Below are 17,393 nucleotides of genomic sequence, written 5' to 3'. Positions count from 1 at the left end.
GGCAAAAATCTTCTGAAGCCAGGAGCAGAAGCGGGTATTGAAATGTCACTCTCAACAGAGTCCTTTGAGCATTACTAGGAACAATAATGCCCAGATTCTGCAAGGGTTAACTAATGTGTGTAATTTACTTAGCACAAGGACTTCTCACCACAGCTGTCTTCAAAATTTATTATGTTTCAGTATTCTGAAGTGTGATGCTTTTGTGGTTTCATTACAGCTTATGCTATTTCTGAAGAGGAAAGGGACCACAAGCAATCTATCTTCCATTAAGAAAAGCCTCATCAATCCAAAAAGCCTGTGTCACAGAAGTAGCCTAGAAGTCTAGACATCCAGCTGCTCCTTCAAAAACTGCTTGTTTAACTTAAACTTGAAGGGCCAGATCCCTGGCTGGTTCAAACTGTCATAGTTTCCTTGGCTTCTTTGGAGCAATATCAGTTTACACCAGCTGAACGTCTGATCCTGTAAGGCAAGATAAACAAACAGATTCCAGATTCTAACTTTCATGACAGTGGTATAAATGTGGAATAACCTCATGAATCTCACTGTGTCACTCTAGACATATATTGATATAGCTGAGATCAGAATAGGGCCTAGGATATTTTATTAATGGTACAGAAACAGCTAATAAAAGCTAATTTCACATCCATTTTAACTGACTTTCCCTAATCTAACATTTTGCCGGTTTTATTAAATGACTTGGGAGCAGATGCTGTGCTGGTATAGACTGCCATGTATCTATGACACTTGACATCACCTAAGATTCTACCCCTTTATCTGTTCCTTGGTGAAATGTTTCATGATAAGCTTTCAAACAGTTTTCAGTTGTTTGCTGCTGCCTCCTTTAAATGTGCATCATTGTAAGATAGGCAGCTTGGACCTTTTCACTCCATAGGTAGAGTTTGCATGTCAGGTATGTGTTTTGTCAGAATGTATTATGCCCTTCTCCAAGATTCTCTGTTAATAATCAGTTCTTTGCCTTTCTATACCACTTCCTGTCCAAAGAGATTCAAACAGTGGCCATGAATTGGCTGTGAGATTTTTTTTATGTAACGGTTTATTCCAGTAGACCAGCAGAGAATGTGGACCATTTGTTTGATGCTATCAGGTCATCCACAATGTTTCAGCACGTACTTCACCAGCCTATGGACCAAAAGGACTCTCAACTCTACAAGACATGGGTCCAAGATTATCTGTTGATCTATCTCCATCTCTGAGACAGAGCGGTGGTGTATCCATAGAACTCAATACTTTCTGAACAGTGAGCATAGATTACACATTATGCAGTGGACTTCAGAGAAGGGGCCTGGAGGATAAACCTCTATGTTCTTATGTTCTTCTTGGAGGATACTGGAGGGGGTAGGGGAACTTTTTTTCATTTGTTTTTGCTCTGTTTGTTTCTATTTCCTTTTTGTTTCCTTCTTGATTTAGTGGAGAAGCTAAATCAAAAAAGATGTTTCCATAACACATGCAAAAAAGGAGACATTGGGTTAGTTCAATTACCATTGCAAATTAATTCTGCTACTGAGTCCCCTTGATAGAGAATGATCTGCTTAAAACTCTTCCAGGATTTTTCTTATATTGTCCTCATAGATTTTGAAGACAGATGGGACCAAACTGCATTGTCCTGAAAGACAGCAGCTGATTGCAAATAGAGATGTACTGACCTGCATGACAGGGTCCTGACTACTGGGTGGTTTTGAACATTGGACTATAAAGGCTGGTTTTGGTAACAGCAATGAATTGAGAGCCAGTGGTGGTGTGGAGGTTAGAGAGACGCATGCCAATGTGGGCCTCATTGAAAAGGAATGATGCTGCATCCTATAAAGCTGGAGCCTTTCTGGGTTGTTTCCACATTCAGTCCAAGCCACAGAAAATTACCATATCCAAGTTTTGATGGTGTTGAACCTGAGAAGTGTTATGGCCAGAGCTCCTCTGACAAAAACGGGGTTCAAGGTCCTAGCATGCAGAATAGAAAGTATTTCAACACTGGCAATGTCTGGTCATATAGAACCATACAGAGTCTAACAGATTCCCAAGGCTTCACATTACTGTGATGAATGTGGTACAGGCCAGAATTAAGCCACTATCAAAACCAGTTCTACAAACCACTTCCTCTCCTGGGCAGCACAGCTGCATCCTTCCAAGGGCTTCCTCTGAGAGAGCTATCCTGTAGCCATTGCTGACATTTCTTTGATGGTGTTGGCCCCTTTTGTGGAAATGAGATGTGCACCTGGATACTACTGGAGTCCTGCTGATGAGAGCTCCTGACATCTCACTCCATCAAGTGGTTTCATGCAAGCACTGAATGGAAGAAGAGTTGGGGTGGACAAAGGAGATCCCAACACAGCTTTGCAGGTGAGATACTGTTATTCCATCTTGTTGGAAAGGAATGAGTTGGGGCCTTTGTAGTTGCTTCAGTGACCTCTTCAGCTAGATAATATAAACAGGTCAGCAATACCTTGTCATCAGCTTTGTTAAAAGTGGCCAAAGAATATTACCACTGAGATATGACTTCTGTCTATTGCCATGTTGAAATCCAATAATGTTGTGAAATCTGTCTGCATGTCCAGTTGCAATGAATCCAAAATATGTCACATTCTTAGAATTTGTTATTTTTTCCATGATTTTTGCCTAGAAATAGAAAATCAGAGATGCTACATAGAAATTTTATCTATCAGGCAGTGGATTTTTGAGTTCTGGTCTGGCAATAGGGCTTGTGAGTTTGCTTTGTTAGTTTGCTTTGCTAACAAATTGATTATTCCTGCTTGACACAGGCAAGTTTGACTTGCATGAGGCCCCATGGACATGGGACTGTTTTTGGGTGGTGGGGTTAAGTATTTTTCAGGAACTCAGAGCTTTCTTCAAGGCTGAACGTGTCATGCACAGTTAGGCATGGTGGACTAGCTAAAGCCATCTGCTCCATTGAAGATTTTTTCCGGTCTCCTTGAGCGAGTTTGTTTGATCTTATCTGTGCAGTAGAATGAGAACTCTTTGTAAAGCTTGATGCTTGTTTCTGATGTTTGCATTATGCGGTTGTGTTGATTAGCTTGTTCACTCTGCAGAATAGCTCAGTCAGCTGTGTATTCATTTGCATTTGTTCCGACAGAAGATGGATCTTTTTGCTTCTTTCAGTGACAGTAGCATATTCCTAATGGCTGACAAATGAGTTGTTGGTGTTCATCTATCTTGTCTCGGGTGAATCCTTTATGGGCAAAACACAGGCTGTCTTAATGAGTGACCTTATTCTGCTATCTTTGAAATCCATGAGAAAACTTTCCCTGACTTCAATGAGGCAGAATCAAGCCTGGTATTTCTCTCTGTAGTATACCATACTGTTACTTGGTGGAAAACATCCTGAAGGATAGCAGGGCTGTAACAGGCCCACCTGCAAATATTTCCCAAACATAATGCCTATAGACGAGAGAGGACATTTCCCTCCCCAGCGGCGGATGAGGCACAGAAGCTTTCAGCTCTTTACCATCCCTATGGGCTGATGGGGAAAGCCAAATCCAATTTCTTAGCCTCACCACCTACTTTAAGCTTAAACTGTGAGGACTGTTCTCAGTGTATTTTTTTTCACATTCAAATATAAATGCTTTTAAACATCAACATTTTTTAAGTTACCATCTTCTGGTTATATACTTTATGAATTCCAGCTATTGTAATTGCACAAATCATCTGTTACTGCACTACATGTTTTAAGTTTATAATTTAGGTGATGTATTTTAATGATTAAACAAATGAAGAGGTTTCCTTTTTCTGAGCTGGGAATATGGATTTGGAGTCTATGGAAATAATTTTCAGAAGTGCCTCAGTAACTTAATATCCTAAATCACATTTTCAAAAGTTACAGAAGATTGGACTCACAAGGGCATGTAAGCAGGTAGATGCTTAGCAAGATTTTCAAAGGTGCCTTGATGCCCAATTCATGAGTCACTCATTACCTATGGGAGTTATTGAGGAGGAATATCCACACAAGCATTCTTTCCTCCTTTAAACCATTTCTTGGTACGAATCAATGGCTTTGGTGAGAAATGGAGGTTCCTTTTCAGGGTCCAAGGGAGTGTCAAGTAATGACTGGTTTTTATGATTGCCCAGGGCCAAATACAGACACATTCAGATCAACTGAATGATTCCCATTGATTTCAGCGAGCATAGGGTCCAGCCAGTTCTCCAAGGTAGTAACATTCCCTGGAAGATTTCTATAATGACTGGTATTGTGAAGTTCTACTTTCCTACAGTTTGCTGCAAGGGTCCAATGTGTGGTTCAAATTCGTTTGTTGCAAACCATATTGAAATTTAAAAAAAACATTTTTTGGTCCAGAAATCCTTTTAAGTAACTGCTGTTAAAAAATGCATTTGGCCTCTTTCTTCTACAGCAGTGGTTGTCAGTTTTTTAGATTCAAGACACTCTTCAATAGATGTCAGGTATCCTTTGATAGACTCAAGGCACCCCATGGACAATGCCAGCTCTTAGTTTTTCTTCCTTTCTTGACTACAGAAAAATAATAGAGAAGTTCTTCTGTTGCAAAAAACTCAGAAAGATCACAATAAGTCAATGTTTTTAACACTAAGGGTTGCTATTTTATCTTGTGAATGTTTGCACACCTGACAGTGCTAATATTGTATGGTACCCCATGGCAGCCTTGAAAGGCACCCCAGGGTGCTATGGCACCCTGGTTACATATGATTGCTTTACAACTGTGGTTTCAAAGACTTTTCATGTATTGATGCCAGAAAGTGAGTTCTGCTTTGTGCTGTTGAGACTGTAGTCGATTCAGAGGAATCTTTTTAGTAAATTAGCTGCCACAGATTTAGTTATCTAGAAAAGCTACAAAAAGTTTTGAATGATTAGGAAGATTAGATATAATGTTAGCCAACCACTGGAAAGATCAGTGGCATGCTCTTTAGGTATCATATAGCACCTAATTGTCTTGTAACTTGTGCAGTCAGGTCAGCTGAAAAAAGATCACATGGCAATGTTAACAAATTATTTCATTAATCTGATAATCTGATGAGGCATCCATTGCAGTACACTCATTGCACGAATTGTAGGATTTTAAAATATAATCACAATTATATTTTGTCTAATTACACATAGTAAATACATTGCAATTAAAGAAGCTGCATCAGTTATTAGTGGAATTACACGCTGCTAAAAAGACACAAACATAATTATAATGCATTTAATGTAATACAGTTACAATATTTCTGGGGTTTGCAGAATTTTTATCAGTCCATTTTACTTGAGAAAGCTGTAATCTATCATTGCAAGGCTAATTTACTGAAGCTTCTAAGGCATGACCATAAGCAATTTAAGGAGGCTTTTATGTTGTCTGACTCTCTTCCAGTAAGTATTGATTAACTGCGTATCTGATCATACAATGGGCATATCAAATCTCACTGCCTGTGGGAGTTCAGTACTGTGATTCCTGTGGATAGTAATGTGTGTAGCTGACTTAGCCCTCTACAACTTGCTCAGGAAAGCGTTCCTTGCTCTAGCGACCAGTACATTTTCAGGCAGTGGGACTACCTGAATGACTACAGGCTACTTTCATACAGAAGAGTTTTTACATATCAGTCCTTAAATGGGCAAAAAATTGAATGTAAAGCAAGGATTAAATAACTAAAATGTGCTGTTTTTAAAATGCCCCCTGACCCAATAGGAGTTAGGCATCTAACTGTCTTTTGCTGTTGCAGAATTGCCAGTTTTCTTGTAGCTTTTGGTGTGTGTAAAAGCTTTTAACTAACTCTTTTGAACACTTGAAGTCCCATTCATGGAGAAAAGCACGGTGTGTGGATAATTTAGCCCTGCAAAAAGGTCTCAGTTGACTCTGAATGAGAATTCCATGCATAGATCCACCTAGTTATAGACAGACTTTCGCTAGCAATGTTTGTGACTGTTGATTTATTTTAAATGTGGAGTTAATTTCAGTGTCACAAAACATACATGTTATTTATGCAGGCACTGCCTATCTGTTTTAACCCAACTAATTCTTGCTTTCTAGAATCAAAGCAAGTCTGTTGACTTTTATGATTAATGAATAGTTTGAATTTCATTCAAATTAAATCTCATGAGAGAAAAAGACATGCTTCTACTTTTTCTGACATCAAGATATCTTCTCTATATACAGGTTAGCTTTGGAACAGTAATGATTTTTCTAACATTTTAAAGGTGAAATGTATCCTTGGGCAGAAGACCAGTACACGACCTCTGCACCACTTAACTCCTGTTCAGACCTTTAGAACTGGGTTATGGTTGGCCCCGAGAAGAGCACAGAACATGTACCAACCTTCTGCAAAAGAATGAATTTAGCATTAAAAGAAAACAGGCTAGCGACATATTCTCTCTGTCAGAATGCTATGCATGGAGTACTACACATGAAGGGAAAGAAATACCTTCTCTCTGGCATTATAGTCTATGGGTGCAGACAGAAGTGACAGTTTTTCCCGATCTGGCTCCTGAAAGCACTCTGCAGCTGTGACCACACAGACATGCACAGCTACAAAGTGTCTTAAAACGGCCCAATCCCACAAAAATCTGAAGCCCACATTGCATGAGGGTTCAGATGAAACATTTCAAAAGAGAGCATCTTCAGTAATTTGTCTGCTTGCCTCCCAGCCTGTTGCTTTTTTCAGAATAGGAGGGGGGAAAGGGAGCAGAAGGAGTTTGGCCTGGGGGTTTTTGAGCCCAAGGTGGGGGGACTCCAATTCACCCACCCCACCCTCCAGCACCAGCTGGGAACCCCTAGACTGAGCTCCCTCTGTTCCCTTTTCCCCCTTCCCATTCTGAAAATAGGGTGGGCTGGGAGGAAGGAGGGGCCATTGCTAGGGGAAACTGGTTGCATGCTGGCAGGTAGCAGCTAGATTCCCCTCCCCCCTGGAACCAACAGTGAACTTCTGTTTGCTCTGGGGGATCATTGTAACTCATAACGCTTCCTGCAAAGCCTTCTCAGTTACAGCGGGGAGCTGCACATCTGTCAGTGCCCTGTTGCTTGTGATTGCAGATCTAATTTGGATCTAGGTAATCTTTTTTGTATTTGAGGGGGTTTTTTTCCTTTGGAAAAATAGTTCATTCACTGAAAATCATTATTGTTTGTTATCCAACTGCTTCTGAATTTCTACTAAATTTAGCAAATAGTTTAGGACAAAAGAGTAGAAATCAGTTTCTGGAAAGTGTTAATGTTTCATTTTCAAGTTTTTGTTTTTATTGAAATGCTTCCTCCCCTTTCCCCTCCAAAAAAAATTTAATGGAAGATTTCGTTTCAGGTCCAATGAAATTTTTCAGTCAACCGGAAATGATTCTTTCCCCTTAGTTTTTCAGTTCTGCTAATGAACCAGAAAATCAGTTACTTTCCCAGCTCTCTTTTTTTAATGTCTAGAGTAAAGCTTAATGGAATTTAGTAAAGTTCCAAAGCAGGTAAAAATCAATGAGTGTTTTGCTTCCTCCCTGCCCCCCTCCCCCCATAGTTTTCATGCAGAACTATAAATGTCTGTTACTGAGCCCCGGTTCTTTCTAAAAATTCATGAACCTCAGGAAATTTTCCAGTCAGATCGGCTTGGGGTTTGTAATGTAATGCAATACAAAACTGGATGCATTTCAGGAATTTTTAGTTCAGACATTTCATACTTCTCTGCTTTATCATCTTATTGCAGGGTAAATGTGAAATTCCAGAACTCTGACTTGGGCAGCAAATTGACATTATAACCATAGACTTATGGGCCATATTCTGCTCATCTTACCTATGCACTTAGTGCCAATGGGGATTTCCTGTGCACAAGAAATATGATACTGGGCTCTAGGTCTATTTTGATAGCATCAGCCCTTGCTTGTTTTACCCAATCCTAAGTAAGGAGTCTTTTTTTTTGACTCAGCTGAGAATTTTCCACAATAAGAAAAGCATGATCACCATGACAGTCTGTTAGTAACCTAAAATATTTTTTCTCTTGTAGATATTTAGCAAAATAGACAAAGAGCAGAATACTAAGCTGGTACAAATGAGCTTTGGATTTGGTCCAAAATATTAAACAACCACATGAGCTTTGGGATAGCACTAGTACAGCCATCTTTGCCATCCTTTCAGGTGAATTACTGTTGCTTATGGTGCCAACTGGTTTGAGAAACTCCTGCTTTCATTCCTTTGTGAAAAGGAGTCACTTTGTTAGACATCAACATTCCACAGTGAAACAGCTGCTTTTTAAAAGGAGCTGAAAACATTAAACTGGAATGATGCTGGATACCTGGAAACCTGAACTGAAAATACACCTTTTATACTTATTGTTAACAAGCAAATCATTTCACGGTAACTGATTGATCATTTATATGAGATTTTTCCCTTTAGAACAAAGCAAATGGGTAAAATACCTTCTGTTGAGATTCCACTATTATACTGCATTCATTTTAGCACTATAGAAGCACAGACATTATAGATGAAAAGGAGTTATTAGCTTATCTAGTCCATTCCCTAATAATGTAGTATTGTTCCCTATACTCCATTTCTGGTGCTTTGCTAAGTGGTATAACATTACACTTCTAGAAAATGCTCCACGCTGAAGTTTGATATTTTATGCCCCCCCCAAAAAAAATTAAAGGTAGTGCTATACGGAGTAACAGGAATGAACAATAACTGGGGACTTTTCTCTTTGGAGACATGTATTTGCTCTTGCTGTGAAACTGCAGCAAGATGGAATCTTCTTGACAGAATTAAACTTCATCCTTCAGCAATCAGTATAGGGAAAGGTGACATTTCCCAATTCTTGTTTTAAATTCATCCAACTCTGCAAATCTGACTATCAGATTTATGCACTAGTCTCCCTCCATGTAAGGTTGTCTGTAGTGCAGGGGCGAGCAATTATTTTGGAGGGCCACTTACTGAGTTTTGGCAAGCCATCGAGGGTCTCGTGACAGGTGTCGGGGCAGATATTAATTTTCTAAATTTTTTAGGGGCCCCATGGGCCAGATAGAATGGCCTGGCGGGCCACATCTGGCTTTTGAGCTGCATTTTGTCCACCCCTGCTGTTGTGTGTTATAATGAGCTGTATTCTGCTATTATTTCCCACGCAAAATTCCTGTCTTCTTCACTGAGAGTTGTATCGGACATGATGGAAGGGAACATCTACTGTTTTATGTGTGCTTTCATTTAGCTTTTGCCTGCTCTTGAATCACCTGAGGGAAATATTCAGATGGTGCATACATAAATATTGTACTTGAAAGTACATTGGAACACATTCACTACCCTTTTTGGTGGTACTAGGGCTTGATCCAAAGCCCACTCAAAGATCTGCACTGATTCCAGTCAGCTCTGGAATCAGTACTTTTGCCATTAACAGGAGCCACCCATGCACAGATTAAGCAAACTAAAATACTTTTTTTGCAGGTCAATCCATTACATAAAGCCAGCAAAGCCATGTCAGCTAACCTCAGACACAAATACTCTCTTTCACACGCACACATTTAAAGGGCTCCAATGATTGCTTATAATTGCACATAATAAACAGTTCTTGGAGTATGCTGTTTGCATACTGAAGCAATCTGAACTTACCTCCTTGCTCATCCAACATAACCAAAGTCCTGATACCAGCATCTTTACTCTACATTCCAAGAGTGGTTCCAAGGTAAGGAAAAAGAGAAGGATAAAAAGAGAGAAAAGGGGGGGAGGGAGAGAGAGAAAGAGAGGAAAAAGAGAGATCAGTGAGAGAATAATTAGTCTTAGATATTGGGATTTAAGAAGACAAAAGAAAATCAGTGAAAAGAATGACAATAGCTCATAGGTCCTAAGCGCTAGTGGAGTAATCAAAAACTCTTGTATGAATGGGTACTGGATGGGAAACCGAGTATTCTCCATTGCATTATAAGCCTATCAGTGATCTTTTGGATACTCAGTTGAGTTGACCTGACCGGAGCTGAGTTGGCCTGGCCTTGTTAACCTGGCCTATCTGGAGCTGCCACTGCTACTGGGTTGGGCTGGAAGGAGACAGGCAGTATCTGTAGCTCTGACCCCGGGTCAGGGTTGAGGCTGGAACTGGAGCCTCAGTAACTGCATGCTGCCCCCTCTCCCCACTCTCCCCTGCCACTTTGTACTCGATTCCAAGGTGAGAGGCTTTCCCTCTTCATATTAAATGGCAGGGGGGGAACATACCTTGTCTTGGAATCAAGTAAATATGCTATTTAATGTGAACAGACAACAGCTTTTTAGGTACAAAGGTTTAATAAATTTAAAGTCCAAGCCAAATCTCAACTGAATCCAGTGGGAAGACTCCCATTAGCAATGATGGGGGGGTTTTACAGATAGCATTTTCAAAACAGCTCAGTGTTGACCTTGCTTTTTTCCTACTGAGGGTGAGGGGAGTTTTGCCATCCTCTTCATTAAGAGCAGAGGTAGGTCAAAGCTGAGTACTTTTAAAGATCCTGACCACCTCTTCCAATGGAAAAGCATCCTCGACAAATGTGGCATTTGCATTTACTGTCCTTGTTTTGTAACATGGTAATGTGGTATTATTTCTAGGTATTTTCTTTGGTTCTGGCCATCACAGAGGTTGTACCCGAACAAAGACCAGAGGGTCAGACACTGATGTCTGTATTTGGTATTTAATTTATTTGTTTTCAATACTAAGCTGTATTTCATAGCTCTTTTTTTAATTTTGTAAAGGAAAAGCAGACCCATCCTGCTCAGTACAACAATAATGATAATGAATAATTAATAGTCTAAATTTCCTGTGTCTGTTGCATTTCAGGAGTCAAGCAAGCAAGACTACTGCAGAATATTGACACCTTGGTAATAAATAATGGTTACTGGCAAGGGGTCTCCTCTAAGTGCACAGGAAATAGTTGCACTGCTTCATCAACATCTATTTACTTAATAGCATGATGCCCCTATGTTGCAGACAAGGATTGCTGTCTCCATTTGGCGGACGCATTGGAAGATTCAGTTACAAGCCCAAGGATGTGCTGGAACTCTAGGAATGCCAGGGAACCAGAACCCAGTGCCCTGTCTCTTATTTTTGTGTTTTTGCCAAAAGTATCCTTCTTCCACAGAGCTAACACAGAACTCGGTCTTCCAGCATTCGATATCCTGAGGCAAATATTCCATGCATACTGCTTTTCTTGTAATGGCCAGCTCCTGCCTCTGTCTGGAAACTGGGGTGGATGTCTGTGCTGCCTACCAGGCTGTCGGCTGCCTAGTCCATGAGCTCCTTGTGCTGAGTGCTCTGAGGCAGTCTGGCAGCATGTGCGACGCATTGGCTCAGCTGCACAACTGACTTCCTAACACACTCGAGGACTGCTCACCTGTCAGAGCCTGCCCAGCTCCTCTCTGTGCTCAGGCCAGTCGCAAGCAATATGGGTGCCTGTACTCCTGTTTCTGTCCCACGCTATCTACTGAACTATAGCCAGCAGGTGGCTGGTTTAAAAAAAAATGTCCACCTGCTTCTGTCATCTCCCTTTCAGTGAATTCAAAAGGAGAGTGAGGGTGGAGAAAGGAGAAGCCAGCTACATTCTTCTTCCCCAGGCTCCCCTGAGCCCTACAGCTGTTCATTTCTGGTCCTTTGGCAAGCAGCATCAGATTGCTCAGAGGGGTACTCTGGCTTCTCCTCTCTCCTTCCTTGACCTCCTGCTCATTGACGCAGTCTGTCCTCTCAGACATGGTTCCCTTCCAAATGTGGGCCCCTGAGGACCTGCAATTCTGTTTGTGATCTGACAAGTATTGTCAGTTTTCATCAAACCTGTTAGGCTTAGAAAAAGCCAGATACAGTTAAATACCAAATACAGACATCAGTGTCTGACCCTCTGGTCTTTGCTCGGGTACAACCTCTGTGATGGCCAGAACCAAAGAAATTAATAAACAATAAATATGTGTTTTCTAGAGGCATTTGGAATTTTTGTCTAATATACAGCTTGTATTTTTGTAACCTGCAAATGTAACTCGTAACTGTTTGTGGAACTGACTAGGCCTCAAAGACAAAGCTATAGCTGTGAAATTAGCTGACCCAATGGTTCTTTGTTGCTCAGAATCTAGACTTGATGATGATAAAAACTGGATTCAACCACCTGGCCTACCCAGCACATTCCAGGAAAGCACATCTCAAAAAAGCATAGAGAGTCCTAAAGGGGTTGGATTTAGGCGGAGTAATGTTAATTTCAAACCTGAAGATGCTGCATTGCAATTTGCTTATTGGATAAACCCAAGTCTGGGTAGTAACCTTTTATAATTATTTTTAACACCTTTTAATTCCATCAGTTGGGGATGCCTGACTTCACTGGAATCACCCAGTGCGCACCTGGCATTGAGGGACTGCCAATAAGTTGCCGACCCATGTCTGTCTATTTGTTGTTTTCAACAGCCAGTGGCTGATACCGTCACAGTGCCCTGCTAGTCTGTGACAGATTGATCTATTTATCTGTTGTTATTATTTACTATTAGCTCTTTAATATTGCATTATCTGCTTTTATCGCATTTATCTTTCTGTTAACTATTGTGTGTGTGTGTGTGTGTGTGTGTGTGTGTGTGTTATAATAAACTTGCCATTGCTTTCCTCCCAACTCTGCCTCCCCGATTCCAAACCAAACAGCCTAGTGGCTAAATTGATATACTCACAGTGCCCAGCTGGCCTGTGACAAACCTCCATTCATAGAGCTTTGCTGGGAGGAAGATTGCACCACTGGCCCATAAACTTTACAGTTGGTGCCAAATCCTTTTGTGCAAATCTTTGCACTGAGCAACATGGGTGCAGCTGTCGTGTACCTACCTGGCCAGGTGTGCTGTTGTGCTTTATCAAGCCATACCATATTTGTTATCAAGGAGGCTTGGTGTATGTGTCCACAGTGATAATACATTGGCAAAGCTCCAAGAATTTAATTGACAGTGGAGTGAATAGATGTATGGACATTTGAGGTCTGCAAAAAGCCTATTGAAGCTCATAAAAAGAAATCTGCTGACGTGAACAGTAGTTGGATCTGGCACCAAGTGATAATCTTTCCCTTTTTCAATATTCTTTGATTTTTCTTTTCAGCTTCTTTCACTGAAATTTGGGCTAAGGCCAGATTTTCAAAAGACTTGCTCCCATTTGGGCACCTAAAATGATGCAGACTTTCACACATGCTAAGGACCCAGGAGCTCCAATTATGTTTGACCTTGGGACAAAACAGGATTTGCCACACAAACAGAATGTATTCTGTTCACTGATGTGGTTGTAAAACTGTGGTGAGGGCAGGAAATGACCTTTAATATGTAGCTTCTGCCATGGACGTATTTACAAAGATGTAGGATCTGCAATCTCTTATGAAATTGAATGGGAAATTTCATTTTTTTGTAAATGCAGAGCAGATACATGGAGTAGCCCATACCAAAGACACGAGAAGAATGCAAATGGTGCATGGGACTCTATAGTGCACATGAGTTCCTTGTAGTGCAGGACCTTATCCCTTGTTATTTAAGGCAGGGTTTCCAAATTACTAAATGCAGCATTCTCTTTTCAGTTTGGCTGATGTTTACCTTCGTCTTTCCTTTGTATCTGAGAAAAGAATTGGGACCATCATGTATTGCCAAAGCACTTCTGATACCTGAACACCTGATACTTATGTTCTTTTAAAAAGAAAATACAAGGTATGTAATGCATTTCTAAATGAGTGCTATAGGCTGCAGTCCTCTCAAGGCAGTATAATCTTTGCCAGATGGGCCTGCCATAATATGTCCACCCCAACTCTAGAAATGAATAGTCTGTCTCCCTGTCCTCTCAGGTTTTGGTCTTTGCAGAGGCTGGCAGGATATGTGCCAGTTAGTACAAATAAAACATTGTGTTTTTGTTTTTGTGAAGTGGACACATCTCAAGTTGAAATTGGAGGACTGACACCACCAAAAACATTCACATAAACTATGGAACAGCCATCAGATGGTTATGACCAAGGCCCCTCTCCTTCAGTGGTTTCACACATGAAACTTCACTGGAAGCACTGGATTTTTACAAGATTTAGAATGATAAATCTATGGCTTCCAGGACTTGGTTGCTTCCATCCCAAGCTGTTTTTGAACCAGGGACTCTGAATATTTAAAGCTTAAGAACATTAACAGAATAATACAATTTATATAAAATAAAAAATCTGAAAAAAAAATCCTTCCACATCCTTCCAACTTCTGCATTTTAAATGACAGTAACACAGCCTTTTAATAAATGTCCTGATCAAAGAAGCTTTTGAATGCAAGATACTTGGTACCAAGTCTCTCCTGATGAAGCATGTCTTGCATCTGAAAGTTTGTCCAACTCCGCTACGCAGTGAGTGCATTTACACATGTGCTTTACTGGAGAGTAGACTAATTCGCTCTGCAGTACAGCATCACCATCTATGCATGCGCTGGTATTAGGGCACAGTAAATTAATTAACTCTGCTGTAAGGTAAGATTGTTGGGCACAATACTATCTTATGGTGGAGTACTTATATGTGCTGAAATGCACGTGTAGACAGTGACCAGGGCTGGCTGGGGCATGAGGGTGCTAAAATGCAAGGGTTGCCTGCCATCTAGCTCCTCTCTTTAGCACCCTCATGCCCCAACCAGGCCTTCCACCACCCAGTGTTGCCACCCTGAACTTGGGGCTGACCCCCTGGGTGCCCTGCCAGCCCAGGGTTGCTCTACCCCAGCTCAAAGTGCCGTAGTCCTGGGCACGTATAGATGCTGTGCTAGGGAGCAGTTGATTCTGGCACAAACTGTGTCAGTTATTGCTCTGCCTTAATTGTATGTGTAGATGCACCCAATTAGTCCAATAAAAGGTATCACCCCAAGAAATCCTAGCCTCTTGCATAATTTCTGGACTGTCATGGCTACAATACCACACTATAGTACCTGATCAAAGAGAATCTGAGTTTATGTTAATCTTTAAATGTGTGAGTAATCCAGTTGCAGCTAAGGAAATTATTTATGTGTTTCAAGTGAATTACATGTTCTGATGTTTTCTTGTCAAAGGTCAAAATGATGTTTTCTGATTAGAAAGCCAGAACCTGCAATTTTAAAACTGTTGCACCCTAATTCCATTCTTAGACGCATCATTGTAAAACTGGTTTTACTGCAGGAAAAACCAATGCAACTGAGAGTAGAATTTGGATCCCTCATGGATTTCATAGAGTACATTACCCTCCATCTTCTGTAACAGGGTTTTTTATTAGGGTCTCATTCAAAGCCCATTGAAATCAGCATAAGAACTGCCATTGAAATTTGCATAGCATTCTAGGAATGAATTGTATTACTATATAATTGCTAAGTTATTGGCATTATTTCTCTTAATTGCCCAAGAAGGATAAGGAACTAGGAAAGACAATGGAATGATAACTCAAACTACATCAATCATTTTGAAGACACAGAGAACCTGCTTTGTACCTTGTGCAGTCACTCAAACTTGTACAGAACAGATGCAAAATGCAGCCATTCTGATTAGGTTGTGTTTTACACATACTTGCACAGATGCAGATGGTGAGACAAGGTTTCAAAACAGTGGTAGTATCAGGCCCAGGAAGTGTATCCAGCTGGAGAATCACGATGATGGCAGATGCTTTCCATTTGTTTCCATAGGTATGTTGAGAACCGAATATATGCCAGATCGTGAGCCAGTATTATAGCACACATAAAAATCCACTTACATAAAGAATTTCACATCAGTCATTATGGTTTATAGACTTGCTTCTAAATAAATTAGTGCAGACAATTATGTATCAGGACAGGCTGACATTGCCAGCAGTTTATAAAGACACTAAGGAGAAGTGTCAATACCCTAAAGGTAAAAGTGTGGTCAGAGATGCATTTTCTAATCATGCATTCTAATACAACTCAGCTCTTTTCTGAGTTAGCAATAGTCCTAATAACACTGCAGTGTTTCTGAACATCTGATCAAAGGGATTAGTTGGTTCTTTTACTATGGGGATTTACCCAAATGTCCTCAGATCGGCTAAATTTGTGTAGCTTGATTGAAGCCTGTGGGGCCAGTCTTTAGCTAGCATAATTCAACTACAGTGCAGTTAAGCCAGTGGCATACCACGGGTCTCTGGCACCCAGGGGCAATGCTTGTATTTGCAATGAGCCACGTCCCCCCCAGCCAATTGCCAAGCTGGGGGGGGGGGGCACGGAGATCCCCCGGCAGCTGATTACTGAGCTCAAAAATGCCAGCGGTGAAACCAGAAGTGCCACTGGGGACAGAGTACCCCATGGAGGGCTCAGCTGGTGCCCCTCACCAGGCCGGTGCCCAGCACCCCCACCCCCCACATTAGTACACCACTGAGTTATGCTGATTTATACATGCTGAGAATTTGGTCCCGTGTTCTTACCACTGCCAACAGAGTTATCCCAGTTTTGGTAGATACTCATTTCTAAAAAAACATGTAAACTAATGTTAGTTCTCTTTTAACCAGTGGCTAGATCCAAAGCTTAATCTTGTCAAAGGGACTTTTGCAATCGACTTCAAAAGGCTTTGAATCAGACCCTAGGGGCTCAAATAGAAGCGACAATTTTTGCCTAATCTGGCCACAGAAAGCAGTCCAAAGCCATGACCAAATACAAGTGCACAGCTGCAGACTGCTTCAAAAATGGTGGATTGGGTGAAAATCTGAATCCTCATTGCATGAGGCTTCAGATGAAGACATTTCAAAACATAGTTTCTTCTGTAACCTGTGTTTGTGGTGCCTCCCAGCCTGTTGCTATTTTCAGAATGGGAGGGGAGAAAGAGAGCAGGGTGAGTTTGATCTGGGGGTTCTTCAGCCTATGCTGGGGAGGTGGGATGGGTACATTTAATTCACCCACCCCACCCTCCAGTGCTGGCTGAGGAACTCCTAAACAAGCTCCCTCTGCTCCCTTTGCCCCCATCCCATTCTGAAAACAGCATGGCTGGGAGGGAGCTGGCAAAGAGGACAGCCCATTGCTAGAGGAAACTGGCTACAGGCTGGTAGGCAGCAGCTAGATTCCCCTCCCCCCTGGAGCCAACAGTGAACTTCTGTTTGGTCTGGGGGATCATTGTAACTCAGAACACTTCCTGCAAAGCCTTCTCAGGTACAGTGGGGAGCTGTACTTCTGTCTGCACCCTAGGTTTCCTGAAGCAAAAAAATCCGTGTGCAGCATTCAGGCCAAAGGGCATATTTCTCCATTATAGGTGAGGACATGTTTCTGGATAGGAAAGTCAGTGAAAATGTGAACCTTCATTTATTGTCCATCTTGAAATGGCACCATATATTTATAAAATAAAATCTGTATAACTTATTTTCGGTTCTAAAATAGTAATTAACTTAAATGTAAAACCATGTCTGATGAGATGAGAAAATAGCCCCCATTTGGCTTCGAGTTTACAAAGGAGTTGTTTTGTCTGTACATCCCAATGAGTGCTCTCTTGTTGAGATTTCTGCAGTACTGGTCTTGCTGAGG

At 41.1% G+C, this 17,393-nt stretch overlaps 1 protein-coding gene across 2 annotated transcripts in view; it reads right to left on the bottom strand.

Annotated features, from left to right (window-relative positions):
- Nucleotides 1-17,393, bottom strand: part of SNAP25 (synaptosome associated protein 25) — a 39,647-nt gene that overhangs the window by 17,871 nt on the left and 4,383 nt on the right. For both annotated transcript variants that reach the window (XM_019549108.1, XM_019549107.1), the window contains exon 3: nucleotides 9,543-9,591. In XM_019549108.1, the coding sequence (XP_019404653.1) occupies nucleotides 9,543-9,591 (49 nt within the window). The remainder of the gene's footprint in view (nucleotides 1-9,542; nucleotides 9,592-17,393) is intronic.

This window comes from Crocodylus porosus, unplaced genomic scaffold, assembly GCF_001723895.1.
Source record: "Crocodylus porosus isolate Cpor-Errol unplaced genomic scaffold, CroPor_comp1, whole genome shotgun sequence".
NCBI classification, from domain to species: domain Eukaryota; kingdom Metazoa; phylum Chordata; order Crocodylia; family Crocodylidae; genus Crocodylus; species Crocodylus porosus.
The sequence above is the reverse complement of the archived record's forward strand: the minus strand, read 5'-3'. Positions and strand labels throughout refer to the sequence as shown.